The following is a 19880-nucleotide window of genomic DNA, read 5'->3' as shown; positions in this document are numbered from 1 at the left end:
ATGTAATAAGAAATAATTAACAGTAAATGTTGTTTTATTTAATAGTAGCGTCATTCATTTAATTTATGAACGTCTTTATCTTTCTTGATGAAAATGGTTTTTTTATGAAATTTGACGTGTGATCGATAAAAACTACAGTAGAACGCGTATGAATATCAAAAAAATTAATTTGATATTTATTATGAAGTCATAGATGAAGCTAAGCTGACTAAGTATTAAGTATATATTTTATACCAGAATCTTAGTTATGATAATTTTTCTGCTTAAAAAGATTTACACTTCTCTATAATTATCATCGTAGGAATTCGAACAGTATTTCAATAAAGATGTTTTATTTTTTTTAATTTCATATAATTTGTAGTTAGAGATGGTCCTCGCAAAATTTGCCTTTACAGTATTTGGCATTTGGCATTTAATCAGAAACCGCGTTAGTTAACTAGCTAAGTACGTAAATAACATCATTTTTGTTTGAACATAGGCGAAAACGACCGCTTTCGTTAATTAAAACAATTGTTTGGAGAAAATTGTATTTATGTGCCAAAAGATAGCAAAATTCCACTTCATCTTGGATCACAATAAAATAAAGTCATAAGTAAACATCGTTATCAAGAGATAATTAACATTTGTCGAGAGGAATTCTGCGTAACGGACGTTTATGAATAGATTTAAAAATGGGGATTTTATGTTTGAGGCGCGACGCGGGTCTCGCCTCATAAATAAATTCTCAGATCCCAGAGTGTTTTGTAAGCTAACGCACGTTTGTGAACTGTTTCTGTGTATCCGCTGTTTTATTTCAGTTTTACTGTGGTTACTACGTATCCAGGTATGTACTTTGTTTAATATTTGTATAGTTTGCAATGTTCATCGCTTCCTGTTGCTAGTTTTTGTCAATGTTTTGTTTAATACAAAACTCTCAAGGATACGGTGCATTGTAAAAGTTGCTTTGTTGAATGTTGAAGAGATAAACAAGTATAGTCACAAACATAACCATTTATCTTTTAACTGTGTTAGAATTTAATTTTTATCCATAGTAACGTACGTATGTAGTATAAAAAGGTTTTAAAACAAATATATCGGCGAGATTTTTTATTCAACGTTTCATTAATTTTTTATGGCCTGTTAGTAGGTACGAATCTCGTTTATACAAGTTTATTGCATTATAAACGTTATCTTTTCACTGATAAAGTAAATCTAGGTAATGATCCTGAGTATCAGGGTTTTCTCCTCACTTGTAGATTCTAGATTTCCATCGGTTGGCATTCGTTAATAATATATATGACTAGTGCACCATTTATGTTTTGTATATTAAAATATCAATACGATAGTCTTTCTGAATTCCAAAGTAACTTGAGATATGAATCACATAAGCACAAAGGATTTTAGTTTAATCTTGTCTCGGGTAAGCATTGTTGTCTGAAGTCCCCTATGGCGTGACACATTTCTGTTTCATCGATAAATAAAGCAAATTTTTTTATCAGCATTATGTGTCTTCACGAATTTATTAAAGTATTACCGGCCGCTAACCTGGGGCTTTCGGTTCTATGCTTTAACAATAGGGACATATATTTTACTCCTTTAAAGTTACAAAAGGTAACCCTTTAAATATTAATTTTTACAGATTTTTATAATTATTCATATTAAATACAATATATTACGGCATCGACGTCAAGAGGCCTTTTCTCTTGCGAATTACTTTCTCTTAATGAACATGAAACGAAGTGACATAATATGATATATCCCTACCGATAAAAATCAATAAATACTTACTAGCTAAAATCAGTTATTTATTCTAGTTATCTTTATTAGGATTATAGCACATTTTTTGTTATTTGATTCTTATCACAATTTACAATCTCGAGACACTGTCAAATAAGATAAACGTGGATAAGAAATAGTTTGACAGGCCTTTTAAGAAATGAGGCATACAAAAAGCCTCTTTTGTATATTGTTTATTGATCTATTAATATGGAATTTTAAATAAATTAACCAAGATGTTAAAGAGGATTGCACGCAGCAGGCTGTTATCCCTGGTCAAAGAGTGGTTATAATATGATCGTTTCTTGGATGTTTCCAAGTCTTCTGTAGTATTATAAATAGGTTTAGTCTCGTAATCCGTGTCTAATGCTTTTATGATAGTTTACCAGTGACATTTACAACGTACAAGAATGAAACGCTTCATTTATAATTAAAAATTCGTCCATGACCTTGTATCCGTCATATAGGATCTTTTGCCATTAGCAAGTAGGTAAGTAGGTAGAATTTTAATTGTAAGTCAGAAAATATTAGTAATTGGTTTTGAATCATATGCGTTAATAGTATGAAAACATTAAGTAGCTGTCTATAAAATTATGATGTATTTACAAGATTTACGGCAGTCCTTAAACGTTAAATCGTCAAGATATCCAAAAGGAGGAACTGTATCTCGAATATCAACATTATTAATATTCAAAAATTGTATTATTGGTGACTCTTTAGTATAAAGATTAATTTGGTTAGTCATATGCAATACTTTTATCGGCGCTTGTGCCAGCTTAAGGAATAAGCCTCAGGAATAAGGTACTAATTCAGTAATACAAAATCATTTAACAACAAAATTAAATATCCAACAACTAGCATTTTTTTGTTAAAAGATTAGGCGTATACGCGCCGCCAAACTAAAATAATAGTTTTGGAAACTTAAAACATAAGTATTTGCAATTTCTTAAATGAAACCATACTTTATGTTTGTAAATATTACATCCGATTATCGGCATGCAATTTGCATCATGTTTCGTCCGGTACATATGACCTTAAAGTACGAAAGGTGAATGACCCTAAACAGGTACTGTACCTGGCGCCTAAGTCTATGTGACAAGTTACCTAAGATGGAGTTGGCTCATTACGAAAAATATTACGGTGGCAATTACTTATACGATATCATATGTGGGTAATGTACTTTAAAAACTAGTACATCATGAGACACTGGAACAATAAATTCTGTATTAATCGAGGACATATACAACGCCGAACTTATGACTCTAATAAAAAATTGACGAATGGTTGTTTTACACGAATATTTCATTTTCGTCATATTTCGAGCAGCCAGGAAATTGAATTACGAATGTGTGTTAAAAAAACATTGCAACGATGTATAAATGCTGCTGTCTCACAGAAATTAGATTTTTTAGACTTATAAAAATTCCTTGTGAGTTATAGGAATCATTGCGTGCCTACAGTCCATAGAGTAATACAATATGACTACATTGTGGTAAACATTCAATTAGACTAGCATGTGTTCTATTTGTAGTGAGTATTTTATTACCAGTAAAAGGTCTCTTGTGGCCAGTATTGTAATTGGAACAATTGGCGGAATATAGTTTATCTTATAAATACAATAGCAATATTAGTAAAGCCTTTTATCCTTCAAATAATTCTGCCTTTTGTAGGGGCTTTGGCTTTGGGCAAGGATTAAAACTAAAATATTTAAGACACTGTCTACACATGATAGAAATAATAAAGTAAAATATTATAGAATCGCTACGAATTCTAGTACATAAAGTTGTAAGACGAATCTACTTAGTATTCAATATCACAAGCTATTATAACCTTCTCTACAGTGTTTTTTGTTTAATTTCAAGAAAACCACGGGTATTTTTCATTTATAACCTACCTTATGATATCATAAATATGTATTTTATTTTTAAAAAAGTTGCTGAATAAATATGAATGGGGAAATATTCCACACATTTTTTCATAAAAAGATTTCTTTACCTACTACAATATTATCATTGGTTTACACCAGTACCAGTACTGCACACAAATAAGATGCGCTATGGTCTCGAGATGACCAATATTGCTAAAAAACATGCGAAACTTCGGGTAACGTTACGAGTGATATATATATATATATATATAAATATATTTATTGACTGCAGTCGTCTCTCAAGAATGGCTGGATCGATTTGGCTGATTATGAATCTTGGAATGTGTGAAAATGTATAGGGTAGATTTAAACGATGGCAGACATAAAGTAAAGAAGAATACTAGAAACGACAATGATTGTCAGATGTATTATATTTTGACTTTACAGAAATGTAAAACTGTCGCTTGATTGTCATAAATTTATAGATGCCTTCAGACGTTTGTATCTTACACGCATAGCATAGTGTTAGGTCCGATATCTTTTGTCTGTTTAATAAAATATATATTAAATTCGACACTAAGTAGGTGATACAAAGTTCACCATGTCATCTAGATAATGTAATAAATACGCGTTTGTACCCGTCAAAGATGTTTTAATTTAGTATACTACTATTTTAGCTTTGAACGGAGTATGTTCTATATGAACAAAGGGTAAGAATAAAGTTATTTGTACCACTTATACCAGTGGTACAAGTAACTTCATCAGTATTCTAATAATTTTCTGTCATAAACTCGCGCCTTGTAATTGAAATAGTTGAATGACTCCATCTTATTTGATTAAGGTAAATGCTTTATCATTTATTGCACTTAGAAGTGATAACAACTGCTTTATTGTTCCGACCCTGAGTCTGTCGTCAAACCCTAATCCAATTCGGTACAGAGCGGTTATAACAACTCTATGAATACTAATAAGGGACATAAAAAATAGAATGTTTTTTTTAAATTTGAATTCAGAGACTATAAAGCACTTCCGTAGTCTTATTTTTTAATTGAATTATTAGATTTTACTGTTCCTTTTTTGAATATAATAAAATTAATAGGGACGCCATGTTTATTTTGTTAAAATTGTGTAAAATTTACTAACGATGGCTCAAATATAATCTATTCAATTCCATTGATATAACATTTCAATTATTTTTGTCGCGTTTAGACAGTTTTAAAGTGACATTATAATGATAAGTACAAAACATTAATAGCTCTCTGTCGTTTCCCTCAGCGTTTATATCTTAAGCTAACACATAAACCACAAATAAGTTTTATAAGGCCGTTTGGAAAATACCTATTAGTTTATCTAATTATTATATATGTAAGACAGCGTAGTGGGTTAAGCGTACGACCTTCGGTAAAGGTCGTGCTTATTTATGTAAGGAATCTCGCTGTTGCCCTTAAGGGCCTTTACAGCTCAGCTCGGGCTGTTTTGGCGAGCTTAGCTCGGCCTGAATTGGGTTTACCGAGAATCTGAACCTCGGCTGGCGCCGTCGCGGGTTGTTGGGGTGGTAGTAAGGTCGTGCCTTCGAATTACGGCTATATATTAATGGCAATATCTTTCCTATTCTGCACAGTTAGTACTTGCCACCACGGTAAAAGCAAACAACGTAAGAAAACCGGATATCTCAAATTCAAAAATCGAAATGTGTGAGACACAGCTGTCTATAAAATAAAAATGATGATTGTAATAAGAGGTCAATGTCCGTATAGCGTTATTGCATTATTATTATTTCTCTAACAAACAAGATCTACAATAATTTAGTAGAATGAAGTTAATGTTATATGCACGGTCAAATTAGCTACGCTACGAATTAGTCGACAGAATTTGCCAACAGACAGTTGGCATTGTCGGAAGTCTATTGTAGAATTAGGCAAAAGGAACCGCTGTAATTTGACAATTCAAAGCACTAAAGTCGAAAAAGTATTGATGAATGGTACCGCTCTAGCCATAGACAATTAGTCTTTGGTTCTCTTTAAAAATCATTAGTGGTTGATGATTGCGTTAAGTTGTTTTTAAAGAAAACGGAAGTCGTATAAAATACTGTGTCTGTGTAAATATTTGTTTTACAGAAACGCAATATATCAATGTGTTAAAATAATATTTTGTTTGCTCACACATATATTATTAATCCACTTTGAACGTTCAAAGAACATAATCTAAAAATAATATATACAAAGTAAAACGTTTGTATAAAATAATATTTTTATTTTTAAAATTGTTATAAATCATAGAGTTGTATTGCGTCGATTATTGTTTCATTCACTAAAACTGTTTCATTCATAGATCGACTTGATAATTAATCATTTATGAAGCGCATAACGACACAAGCGGTATTATGGCACATTTTCGTGAATATCCTGAACACTCCACGGAATAGCAACAAAGTTACATGGAATAAAGTCCTAGAAAATCAAAGTACTTAAGTCTATAATAAAGTTCGTGTGAGGTACAATTAACTTCTACGAAGGAATTATCCATGAAGAGACAAAAGATCTTTTAAGACGTGAATCTTTAAAGAGATAATCCTTCCTTGCAAAGGAAAGTTAGTAAAATTTGTATACATATGTTTATAAATAGCAAATCTTTACCACACTATTAAATTTTAAGACAGACGTATAAACATAGTATTAAACCAACCCTATAAAATAAATCGTACACATTGGTAAACTGAATTCAAAAAATCTACTCTCTATTTGATTCCAAACATTTTAACGTTTGTATGTAAGTTCTCCTAAAATAGAATTATAGCTTCCATCTGAACTGTGAATCATACCCTGACAGTATTTGTCGTAATTTGATCTAAATCTCTGTTTGCAAACTGGAGCCTGCCAAATGACGTCAGAGATCGTCTGCCTTGGTACCTTCTATTTTAGGGCTGCCTTGAAATGAACCTTCAGTTGATGTAAATTTCTCATTTCACGCGTGTAATTTTTTCGCGATAACTTTGCAATGACGTTGACTTTAAGAATATTTAGTTGACTTATTTGCTTATTTATTACAATGATTATTAGGAGTTTTATAACAAAGAAGAGTTGACCGAATTATAGTAATAAAGGCACACAAAAGTCGTTAAATTTCATTATATATACACAATAATATTTGAAAGCGCTTACCAATGTCAAACGTCAATATTGACAGATCTAATTTGTAGAATCTGTGGTCGTCAATAAGGTTTACAAATTAGTACTATTGGATTACCCTACTTGTTCAAGTCTAGGCTTGGCCTAGCAACTGCAATAGTTCTTGAACAAAAAACTGGTTACAATCAAAGGCCACTGCAGTTAGCTTCTAGCCCTATGCTGCATTTAAACCGGTTCGCAGCGGATTGTTCACCGTTCAAGGCGTCTACGTGGAAATAGCTTATTTAAATTACAGGCGCGAGTCAATACTTACCTATATTAAAGACAATTGACTTTGTGTTGGTATGCAAACTTACAGATTTGCACTTAGCAAGAAATCAAAACTTACGATTCTGTAAGAATTTATTAGATTTGTATACCTACTATGTTTAAACTAAAATATTTAAGTTGGCGCCTGGTAGATAGTACCGGTGGACCCAGAGCTGGTGATTTTAGCGAGGATATGCCAACATCAAAGGTAGTGTCACAGGGAGATTTTAAATTTGTTTTAATTTTCTATATATCCGATATAAATTATTAAAATATATCTAACCTACATAGGTTAGAAATTGTAAATATGTATTATAAAATAGAAATTAGACTTAAAATCTTCTCTCTGTTCTGACATATCAGATTTGAATGGAACCTATTGAACAAACAGCCTTTTCATGTTTTTCTGTGTTACAATAATAAAACAAATGAATGAAGGATACGTAGTCATAATTCTAAAGCAAACCTGGTCCATTATCACACTAGTGCTAGGATATAAACCAATATAAAGCCCCATCTAGTATTATTCTGACCTTCCAGCACTTGTATGATTTCTTCGGTTTCCAACTGATGACCGACTTCTCAGTGGAAAATTATCATCATTTACTTGTCAACCTTATCGTTTCGTTATTGATGTTTTTCTATGTAAGGTAAATAGATAAGAGACAAAACACCACTGATTTTCTTATAATTTCCTGTAGTGGATATGAGTACAATATTTATACCAGAAATTAATGACGTTTTTTGGAACCAATACAAATTCTTATAATTAATTCAGTTAAGTTATTTACAAGCACACGTAATTTTATTTGGCCAATCTGTGACCTACTTATAAATAAATAAAACTATATTTTGCATTTTTGATAATGATTATTTATTACGATTTTATACAGATTTCTGTCAACATCATATTTGTTACATTTTCAATGACGCCGGCGCCTGAAAGACTGTTTTGACATTAACGATTGATTCAATGAGAAGTTAATCAACCTCTCATTAGGAATGTGTGTCAAATGCGTTCGGTCCACTTATGCGTTATCTAGAACCAATAAATCACATAATTACCGGCACAGTCGGCCAATACTACTTTAGTATAAGGTCATCGTGACTTTTTCCCAAAACACGACGGCGTGGCCCACAGACTACGCCTACTAATTAGAACAAACAAATGACGACACAGATGCAGACATCTGTGGCCCTAAGAAGGCTGTAGGACCATTGTTTGTTTACTTCCTAGCAATTAATGAAATTATTTCTGCTCCTCAGATTTCTGTTTCATGGTCATTTGCCAATGTAAAAGGCTAGTAGGTGATTAGTTTGGTGCTTGTGACACGCCGTTCATTCTGGTTCTAAAGCAAGGTTTCCCCAGGATGTTTCGTAGTAAAAGCGCACATAGAAAGAGAGTCCATTGGTGCACAGCCGGAGATCGAACCTTCGTCATCAGGGATAAGGGTCGCAAGCTGAACCCACTAAGACAACACTGCTCTTAATTGCTACTAAATATTCAATAATATTATTTATCAACTCATAGTTCAAGTACTAATTTTCTCCTTCTGTAGTCTGTAGACATTCTAAATGTGAATACAATAAAGATTATCAATTGTTGAAACCTAATACCTAACCGCATGTGTAATAATAAAAGCATTGTTCCTATCTTAGCAACGGTGATATTTTCATAATACGGTTTCTATTCTCAATATTATTCCGAGAATCTAATGAACTTTTTTTTCTTGATTTGAATTTTAAACTAGTATTTGTATTTATTTATTTATCAATTTCCTAACATGACACGTCACAAATAAAAACATTTACTTGTATTATAGTTATACATAATTATCATTACTGAAGTGTCTATAATTTGTTTCACATATATATAATAGACAAGAAACTGTAATTTTTTAAAGGTTGGCAACGCACTCGCGCTCCCTATGGATTTGCGATTTGTCCATAAGCTAGGGTAACATTTAACATCAGGTGAGCCTCCTGCATGTGAGCCCCCTGTTTTATAAAAAAGAACTATTTTAAAAGGAGCTTGAAAGAAGCACATTAGAGAAACACGAAAACATACAGGCATAAGTGAGTTCCTTATTCTATATTTAATTATTTATAATATTACATACGGTTCCTTATTCAGTGGTTGTTTGACTGCACAGACCGTTATATCTGATTTGTATCCAGTTAGACAATTTTGTTCGTTATGCAATGGGTTAATATTTAGTACTAACTATGATTATATTTTGTGAAGCGTCTCCAGTGACGTGTCTGGAGAGTAGCCAATGTCTCGCTTTACGCAAAACTAGACATTTCATGTGCAACATATTATATTTGTCCCACCTTCAGTTGGAATATATTTTCGACGGTTATTTCATAATTATCTGTCTAGTCTGGGGCTTTTGTAGTCGATATGATACTTCTAAAATAATTTATTTTAGATGTATCATTAAATAATTAATCTCCAATACAGTATGAGGTCATCGTTATATTCTTGCTACTCTTAATATTATACTACATATTTGTAATAATTACAAGACAAGTGTGACACCTAATGACCACAGATAACAATTTCAACTATCCATAAAAAAACATGAACATATCTGTCTATGCAACTCATAAATTACCGTGATTTAGTTTAAGGAATAAGAAAGTTGCGTTTTTATTAAGAGATAAGTTTCTCAATTGTTCAATAGATGCATATAATATGTTGTGTATTTCATTTTAAGAATTGGACGATTTTATCGACGCGCGACGCTATGTAAGTTATAAAGTTCTTCATTGAAGCGAATACGCAAACAGGGCTAATAATTATACGAATAATAGTTTTTAAAATATAGGTACTTAATTTTATGTTTGTTTTAGTATCATATATTGCATTTACAATTACCCGCATTTACATTATGATTATTATTAGTATTACTAAGCGTTTGATAGTTTACAACGACATTTTATTTCAATGTTATTTGAAGCATGGCGTAATAGTTGCAATTCCTTATAATTTCCTTGTACAAACTTAGTGATTCAATTCAAAAGTGACGGAAAGTTTTTGCTAGTTCTCCTCGCCCTTGATTTGGAAACAGGTTGTAAAATTAGAATTAATTTTTATAAATAATAACATTTATTGTTACCAATACGATTAAATACTTTTTGTTTATAAAGTTAGTGATAAAAACCATAAATTCTAAATGAAGGTTTTGCTCCCTTTCTTTTCCTCTTATCTCGCTTTCTCTCGTTTGATATGCCAGACGCAAACGTGTGGGTTTAGGTGCGTAGTCAGTACTGACTTTAGCTTCGATAGTTGTGTTTATCGGTGCCTTTAGCGAATGAGTGACGTCATCTACGCATACTTATATTTAATTGAACGCTCTCTAGTTCAGTAATCGGACAACTGTGAGCGATAACTGTTGCGAATATTCAAGGGACTGCCTGCACTCAACGTATAACTTGTTCTGAAATCGCAGAAATCACTATAAAATTCCAATCTGTGATTATATTATTGGTATGTAATATAAATTATAGACTATACTACTACTGATATCTGTACACTCGATACTAAAGATAACACGACGTATATAAAAATGTTTTATTTGTTTTTATTTTCGGTATTCGCTTTAGGAACAGATTTATTTCGCTGTTTATGAACTAGGCACGTCATGTGATGACACATGGGGTGACCATATTTAAAATTAACTGAATCACAGTGTAAATATTTAAACATTATCTATGTATATTTTAACTGAGTAGACAGTAGTTATAGACTAAATGCGTTGTGCATAATTATTTATTACTAGCCACATAACATGTTATGTTTCAGCGCTTCCAAGGCCATACTAAATAATTTATTAAGGTCCTGAGACTGTCGTATTTAAAATTGTATTAATTAATGAGATAGGCGTCGTCCTCAGAATGATTACGTATAGTATCTTATACATGCGATATCAATAATGGAGCGATAAATGCTCTCAATTCATGTTGAGCAGTGACACTGCAGAGAAGCACAGCACCCTTACTCTGTAACTTCCAATAGCAATAGTCATAGTCATAATATCTTTATTCATTTAGGTAAACATGTACACTTATGAACGTCAAGAAAACAAATTAAATTAATCGTAAATTTACATTTACCACTAGTTCGCAAGTCAAGGGCGTAGAGCGGGTAAGATCAATCCCGTTTGTGTATGTAAATTCTATTTAGTTTTCTTTGGATATTATTAGGAACAGTATTGCAAGTACGAGAGTTACATTTGGAAACTAGCCCTTTTATAAAAATTTAATCTGCGTAAGTATCTTCGTCTCTTTCGGTCTGTTGTGTTACTGCTGTTATGAAAAGTGAGATGAGTTGATAATCGATAGACGTGTTGTGATAGCAGCCGATCGTTCAGCTGCTGATTAGCTCCCCTTTTATCTGATTATAAACATTGGTTATTGCTAAAATATTTTTAACATTAAGGCGTTTTGAAGGTCATACAATTTTTAGTTCGTATCGATTAATTATTTTTTGTTACAAATACTATTATATAAATAAAAAAATCTTTAATTTTATATAATTTTATATTTATTATATAATTAAAAAGAGAGAGAAAGAAATTAAACGGAAGAACTGATAGAAATTTAGGAAGTTAAACGATATATTATGTCTATAACGACATTATATTTTTTTATAGAAATGCAATGTGATTTATTTATTGTTATTAATAAATTAAGAAAGACAACAATACGGGTAATGTTGCGGTAAATCTTTACATTTTCAGTATAAGACTGGCTAAATTCCCAAGAATAGCTTTGTCCATTACTTAGTAAGGGAAGGATTGGAATTAATGTGAAACTGTGATACTAATAAATAAGTTTAAAATAAATAAATAAACGGAATGATTAAAAAGTACAATACATATTACATTTTTCCTTTGACACTAGCTTTTCTATTCTCTTTGGTCTATCCAAACCTATGCTTGTCGAACTCTAGAATGATCAAAAATGTTAACTAGTAGATACGCTATATTCTATTACTTTCTGTATTTTATTAATGTACGACCCGTTTTGTCCGCGTTAATTTAAAATATATTTTTTATGAAATTCTGCTCGGAGAAGCCATACAGGTTCATTAACCTCAACACGGCCATGATTTAGTAGCACTTTTAATGGTTCCTAATATTATTAAATATCGCTTGTTAGCGGCCGCCCCTTATAATTTTTATGTATTGTGTTATTTGTATTTTTATTTAATGCAACGAGGTGTGAATAAATAAATAAATTTATAAAAAAAATATTAAAAAATATTGACAAAGAAGGTCGTCGGGTCAGTTGTTACGCTAAAATCTTTTAAATAATATTTGTTATATACTAGAGATTTAAATGCTAAATATGTCTCCCGTAAGTTAAAATTGTTAGGAATTTGTCTCTGATATTACCGAAAACTGATTGATAATGAACAAGGTCGCGCGGTCAGTAGGTATCTAGTTAGTATGTATATCATTCTTCTGACGGGAATTCTTCTGAATAAAGCAAGGAAAGTATTATAGTGCAGTACAAACGAGACGTCTGTGTTGCTAGTCAAAAGATAACCAAAAATACTATCATCTGATGACCTTGACTTGAGATTAATTCTTACAATGAACATTGTATTCGATGTTATGCATTGAACGTTGTAGTAATATTATTTAGTTTATGAAAGAAAAATGGTTAGACTGATATATTTACATCTCTCTTTAATGTCATTTAAAAACTTGTGAACATACAAAAGCGGGGTCAAAAGAAGCCAAATCTTTGTAAGCATTTGTCGTCAGAGTAAATAAAGTTGCATATAAAAGTTAGTCAGTACATAAACATTATATATAAACTAAATAATTCATTAATTATTTAGTTACCTATATAATAGCCGAAACAAATTTATTTATGTAGGTAACAACACTTATGAACGTAAAAAAATCTAAATTTTATTTGCTGCCGAACATGGGAACACAACTGACTATAAACTCTTCACCACAGTTATAAATAACAATTCTGTCAGCCGACTTAAAAGTAGAATTTATTTACGAGAATGTCTTCGATCTTCGCATATGATATAATGACGTAATCATTCAACTGACGCATTCAATAATAAGGCTAAAGTAGATTGTTTTATTTTTAGTTCACTTTATTCAAGTTAATTACAGTTCAGTGACGATCTGTCTAACCACGCAGAATCATTCAATTGGTTAGTTAATCACGGCCTTGTTAGTAAGACCTTAAAACTACACTCTATATGTTCACAATTTTATCCTTATATCTCCTTCATATATATATATATGCTTAATATGTCGAACCTTTATCTTGATGTAGATAAATTAACAAAAATGCAATAGATAAGAAATCTATAATATACATCGAGAGATTCTATAAGCGTTATCTTGGGTCATTGACCTTAGTATTTTGGTTTGAAACTTCCTCCATTAATTAGATCATACAATGATTAATAGGCATTTTTTATCTATCTATACTAATATTATAAAGAGGAAAGGTTTGATTTTTTGTTTGTTTGTATGAATTGAATTAAGGCTCCGAAACTACTTGGCAGATTTGAAAAATTCTTTCACTGTTGGAAAGCTACATCATTCCTGAGTGACATAGGCTATATTTCATTTTCAAAAAAAATAGGCATCCTTACTAAAATTACGATAACATTAACATTTGTTTATTATTTGATACAATTCTAACAGATGGCGCTGAGTTAAAGGTAGTTTAGTTTAGGTCCGTGTAGTGGTACCAACGTTTCACATAAGTTCTCCTACGGTTTCCCTTGATTAATTTACTACTATGTAATATATCAAAAACCTTAGCCACAGCAACGCTTGGCCGAGTCTGCTATGTTTGATAAAGTAAGATCAAAAAAGTATTATCATGTTATAAGTAGGTGTTTGGTTTGTTATATATTGAATATGAAATATAATTTCGTCGTATTAGAATACTGTCTTCGTGAAAAACTTTAACATTGAAACGGCTATTGTTAGTAAAAGTCAACGAAATATTAATTTTTAAATTATTTGTTTCAGATTGTTTCTGCACTGAAATGTTTGAAGCAGAAAGACTTTAATGTCAAAAAGAGAGAAGACGTTTATTAGACAAACGCGCCACAATTTTGAAAGTGTATTTTTTAATATATTGATATCGAGGACTAGCCGGTCCTTGATGAACTCGTCAAGCAACAAACCCAGCACTCTCACTCTTTGTATATCGAAGAGCCCCTGCCGGTATTCCGCTAGAGATCCGAGATTAAGAAATTGGTCAAGAGAACTAATCGTCTCTTCAACGTAGACAAACTTAACTCGCTCATTGAAAGCGACTTAACTCTTCTATAAGAAGATCACACGGTACCAAGTACGTACTTAAAACCGTACTTAAAACGCGTGGAATGGAAACGGAAAGACAGTACGCAAATGGAATACCAGGTAAAGATAAAGTTAAACATGAACAAAGCGTACCGTCTGAAGAGGAGAAGACTACGTCTCCGCTGTTAATCAAGAGTGACATCAAGTACATCGATTCCGTTCATGACAGCAAGGGTGATATCAGAAACTCGGAAAACAATGACCTAAATACAGTGAATGCGATGAAAACGGACGAAAAGAAGGATACACTAAGTGTTGCCTATAACAAAGACGATGACGATGCAAAGTCAACTAATGAAAGAGTTAAATTTTTGGGCGTTGGTGATGCAGATAGTATATGTTCTAGCAAAGACAATGAAGAAGTACCACAGATACCGGATGGGGGATGGGGCTGGGTGGTCGTAGCCGCCTCTTTTCTTATCGCCACGGTGGCTGATGGCTCGGCTTTTTCTTACGGTTTACTGCAGATAAAATTTGTGGACTTCTTCGAAACAAGCGAAGCAAAGACTTCATTGATTGGCAGTCTTTTTATATCGGTTCCATTGATAGCTGGACCCATAATGAGCGCTCTTGTCGATCGATACGGCTGTAAGAGGATGACTATGGTCGGTGGAGTTTTTTCCACTGTTGGATTTGTTGCTGCCTCCTACAGTAACACAGTTGAAGCGTTGTACGTTACGTATGGTATAATTGCTGGATTAGGAATGGGGTTACTTTATGTAACTGCCGTGGTATCTATAGCATACTGGTTTGAAAAACGCCGTAACCTAGCAGTAGGTTTAGGATCATGTGGTGTTGGATTTGGTACATTTGTGTACTCACCCCTGACCACGTATTTGTTGGATGAGTACGGTTGGAGAGGAACTTTGCTTCTTTTGGCTGGCACAGTACTTAATGTGTGCGTTTGCGGAGCGGTAATGAGGGATCCAGAGTGGCTGATCATAGAACAAAAAAAACAAAGGAAACTTAGTAAAGCTAAGAGAGCGTGTAGTTATACTTCGATATCAGGAAGGTCTGCGAAATCATGTGGCGGAGAGTCTATATACCCTGGAGTTGATGAGTTGAAGTCACTGATGAATAGTGGTGATACACCCGAAGACATTCTTATGGCCTTAATTTCTTCTATAGCAGAAGCAGAAAACGTAGAAGAGGCTACAAAAAGAAATGCGGATTCGTCACAACTACATAAGGGCAGTTCTGTCATAAATTTGCCTACATTCTTGCGACAAAATGAAAGGGTATGCTTTTTACGTATGTAATCCCCACGTTCTTATAAGTGTTGAAGTATGTACCTTTTTAAATCTGAGATTTCTGTATCTGTTTCACGATCATTTGTCAATCTAATTGGCAACTAGGTGATCAGCCTCCTGAGATTTACACGCATTTACTCCTTTGACTTTTTGGTTATAGTGGGTCTAGCCTGTTTTCTGACGATGTTATTCTTGACCGTGCGAGCGATGTCATCTATACTATATATATAATATTATAAAGAGGAAAGGTTTGATTTTTTGTTTGTTTGTATGAATTGAATAGGCTCCGAAACTACTTGGCAGATTTGAAAAATTCTTTCACTGTTGGAAAGCTACATCATTCCTGAGTGACATAGGCTATATTTCATTTTCAAAAAAAATAGGCATCCTTACTAAAATTACGATAACATTAACATTTGTTTATTATTTGATACAATTCTAACAGATGGCGCTGAGTTAAAGGTAGTTTAGTTTAGGTCCGTGTCGTGGTACCAACGTTTCACATAAGTTCTCCTACGGTTTCCCTTGATTAATTTACTACTATGTAATATAACAAAAACCTTAGCCACAGCAACGCTTGGCCGAGTCTGCTAGTTTATTAATAAACAGCAAGTCCATTGGTGCACGGGCACGGCATGCTGAAGCCATTAAGCCAATACTGATATTATTACTACAATTTGAAAATATACCTACATTTTTGATACTTTTATTTTCTTTCAGGTACCAATTGAAGTATTGGAGCAACTAAAGACTAACGAACGCCTATACAGCATCGTTTTGCAAAACTATCCTTCACTACTTGCTCTGAGGACATCCTCGGAGACTAAATTACCAATCGAGTCTCCAAAGAAGGATGGGAAAACAAAAATAACCAAAAAGGAAAAGAAAGAATTTGAAAAGAAAATGGAAAATGTTAAAGATAAATTGCTCCAACCGATACCTGAAAATAACGTCATTACTCCAAAAGCGGGTCAGGATTGGTTTACCAGGAATATTCAAGCCGATCACAACTATTTAAGGGGTATTAGAGTACATCGTAACTCGATTATGCACAGGGGTGCTATGATGAACATTGCTAAATATAAATTGAGAGCATCTTCCTGCCCAGATATTTATAGAAATTCAATGTGGTCAGTGAAGGAGGAGGAAGATAAGGTAAGCGACGCTGATTCAAAATTAAGATTGTTCAAATCGGCGGTCGAAGAGTAATAACGCTATCTAATTGTACATAATATATAATTTAAAAATTTGTCACAGCTGCAACGCCCCCTATTAAAACTTACTGTACAACTTTACAGTTGTTGCCAGTATCTAAACAATTATTTAAAAAAAAACACCTTCAAAAATTTGATTACTTTCGTATAAAAAAGTTAAAGTATGTATAAGTATGTAGTAGTAAAACTATTTCCTTATTTCAGACATGGGGAAGGCGTCTACTGGACATTATCAACAAAACGTTCGATTTCAATATGTTCACGGAATTTCATTTTCTAATGATGAATCTGTCTACTTTGGTTCTATTCATATGGTTCATCGTACCTTACTTCTACATTTCGACTTTCATGGAAGAGAGCGGTTATACTGAGACGCAAGGTGCACTGATGCTCAGTACTTTCGGAGTTGCTACCATTATTGGAATTGTAAGTATTTTCGAAACATCAGGTCGATTTATAATTGAAATAAAAAAAAGGAACACAATAAAAAAATATACAACCTTCTTGGGTTCAGCTATGGCATGCCCTTTTTCTCATGAAGTTCTTCCTTTAAGCGACTGTCAATGTGCACATAGAAAAACGCATTGATGCCTAATCCAGCCAATATTTTATATTTAATATTATATTATATATATATATAGTTAATATACATTAAAAATAAAATGACTTTAATCAGAATGCAGCCTTATACGGTTGTCTATCTCCACTAGAAAGATTTTCTGAATATTTTTTGCTCCACAGATTAAGGTATAATCTTTATACCTTGCTATAAAACTTGTATATATCTCTAAGCGATTAGGTACAAAGTATTCTTTGATAAACTTGTATATAATATGTAATCTGTATGAAAACAAGCCTTTTAAGTAACTCTTTGTATCTTATCTTTAATGAGCATATAATTGTTTACGTTGACTATTTAAACACTATAAGCATTCTTTTATATGATTAAGTGTCAAGGACGGACAAAGAAATAGCCTGAACACTTTGAAGGTATACTTCTTTTTTACTTCTTTTTCTTCTTCGTTAGGGAAAAATGATGTGAGTGAATTTTTATGATGCGCGCGCACACCGTCACAAAGAACCCTGAAGTTAGCTATATTCAACATTTTAGTTTTTTTGTTTAACTAGATAATGCGTTATAATAAAACTTTCAATGTTTTAAATACCTTTTTTCTATTGTTAGTCGCCTTTTCTACAAACATAGAATAAATTATTTGAAAAGATTTTAATCTTGTTACGCCAAACAAGTATAACTTCTAACGCGTGTACATAAGTACACACAGGTATTTTTCCGACAGTATCTCGAAAAGGAATTAATTAATGTTACTAACAACCCTAGGAAAAGAAAAATTGTTTTTCTGTAAAAAAACTATTGCAACAGATTGCCGATATGGAATTAATTAAATTTTCGATAACCAATCCGACAGTAGAAACTTATATATAAACTAGCTGACCTGGCAAACGTCGTCTTGCCAAACTACTACCTTTAACTCAGCGCCATCTGTTAGAATTGTATCAAATAATAAACAAATGTTAATGTTATCGTAATTTTAGTAAGGATGCCTATTTTTTTGAAAATGAAATATAGCCTATGTCACTCAGGAATGATGTAGCTTTCCAACAGTGAAAGAATTTTTCAAATCTGCCAAGTAGTTTCGGAGCCTATTCAATTCATACAAACAAACAAACAAAAAATCAAACCTTTCCTCTTTATAATATTAGTATAGATATAAAAACACTTTTTTAAGAATATCTATAGATTTTAAAAAACTTTTTCAGGTTGGGCTTGGATGGATGGGTGACCTCCCATGGGTGAACATCACCAAAACATACGGCCTTTGCCTCGTACTGTGTGGCGGTACAATCGTTCTCTTCCCAGTTCTTATCCGCCTGATGGATCCAAAGGAGACATATAGCTTCTATATTCTCACTTTGAACGCTTTCATCTTTGGTCTCACCTTCTCAAGTTCGTACTCCTATACACCGAGCATTTTGGTTGAGCTGATAGCGTTGGAGAGATTTACAATGGCATATGGCTTGGTACTACTTAGTCAAGGTGTAGGCCATTTGATCGGACCACCCATGGCTGGTAAGTTGAGAAATATTTTTCTTTAGAAATGCCGACTAGCAACTCTAAACACCTTCATACAAAATAGCCCACTTAAATAAGAACAGTTTAAATACTGGTAAAACTTTTTTAAATGTAAGCGAGATTAATACAAACTGAGCCACTATATATTTTATATAATATTTGTTATAAATATGAGATGTTTAATCGTTCTCAAATGTTGTAGGTGCTCTTCGTGACAGGACCGGATATTGGGATGCAGCCTTCTACGTGGCGGGAATATGGGTCGTTGTCTCTGGTCTATTGGTAGCTGTAATACCATACACAAAAAACTTTAGGATTGTTGGAGACGCACCGCTTGCTAAGGATGCTGCGGGAGAACCCGATCCCAATGTTAAAATAATAATTGCCCATTAGAGCAGTTTACTTTTGTATTAGTTTTTTTTATATTAAACCTACTTAAAACGAAGACAATTATATTACTGGAAAAATGTTAAAAAACGAGCTATTTTGAAAAATGACGGTAATGAGTGAAATTAGATTTTAGCAGGCTTAATTTTACATATTTTTATATAGGTAATCATACTCACTTTTTATTGTTTAAATATTTTGTGTATTGACGCGCGAAGGGCATGTTTTAAGTTTTGTGTGTATATTTATCGTGTGTACCTTTTTTATTCATAATCACTTAATTGTATAGTTTTTTTAACGTCATATCTACCCTGGCACCATACATTTACCATAGTGTACTTATTGTTGTGTTCTCGAGCAGTTTACATTTATTGTCTACATAATTTTAGTTCCATAAAAATTAGTACATCCCAGTTATAAACAAATCTGAAATGATTTATTGTGACTTAAGACAGTTTTTTGAATTATATTTTGTTATTTAAATACTTTTTGATCTTTGATTTGATTTACATTTAAACAT

The 19880-nt window shown here is 32.6% G+C and overlaps 1 protein-coding gene across 2 annotated transcripts; it reads left to right on the top strand.

The window, feature by feature from the left end:
* Nucleotides 1-516: 516 nt before the first annotated feature.
* On the top strand, nucleotides 517-19848 carry LOC111002842 (monocarboxylate transporter 14). Of its 2 annotated transcripts, none has more exons than XM_022273100.2 (6): nucleotides 517-823; nucleotides 14082-15655; nucleotides 16388-16822; nucleotides 17086-17307; nucleotides 18661-18970; nucleotides 19176-19848. In XM_022273100.2, the coding sequence occupies exons 2-6, from the start codon at nucleotides 14441-14443 to the stop codon at nucleotides 19364-19366; spliced, it is 2373 nt and encodes a 790-aa protein (XP_022128792.2). In that variant the 5' UTR covers nucleotides 517-823; nucleotides 14082-14440; the 3' UTR covers nucleotides 19367-19848. The 2 variants fall into 2 exon arrangements, with proteins under 2 accessions (XP_022128792.2, XP_022128793.2); XM_022273101.2 differs by lacking the exon at nucleotides 517-823 and adding an exon at nucleotides 10413-10552.
* Nucleotides 19849-19880: the final 32 nt, after the last annotated feature.

This window comes from Pieris rapae, chromosome 8 (assembly GCF_905147795.1).
Source record: "Pieris rapae chromosome 8, ilPieRapa1.1, whole genome shotgun sequence".
Classification (NCBI taxonomy): Eukaryota; Metazoa; Arthropoda; class Insecta; order Lepidoptera; family Pieridae; genus Pieris; species Pieris rapae.
This window is presented reverse-complemented; position numbering and strand designations above follow the sequence as displayed.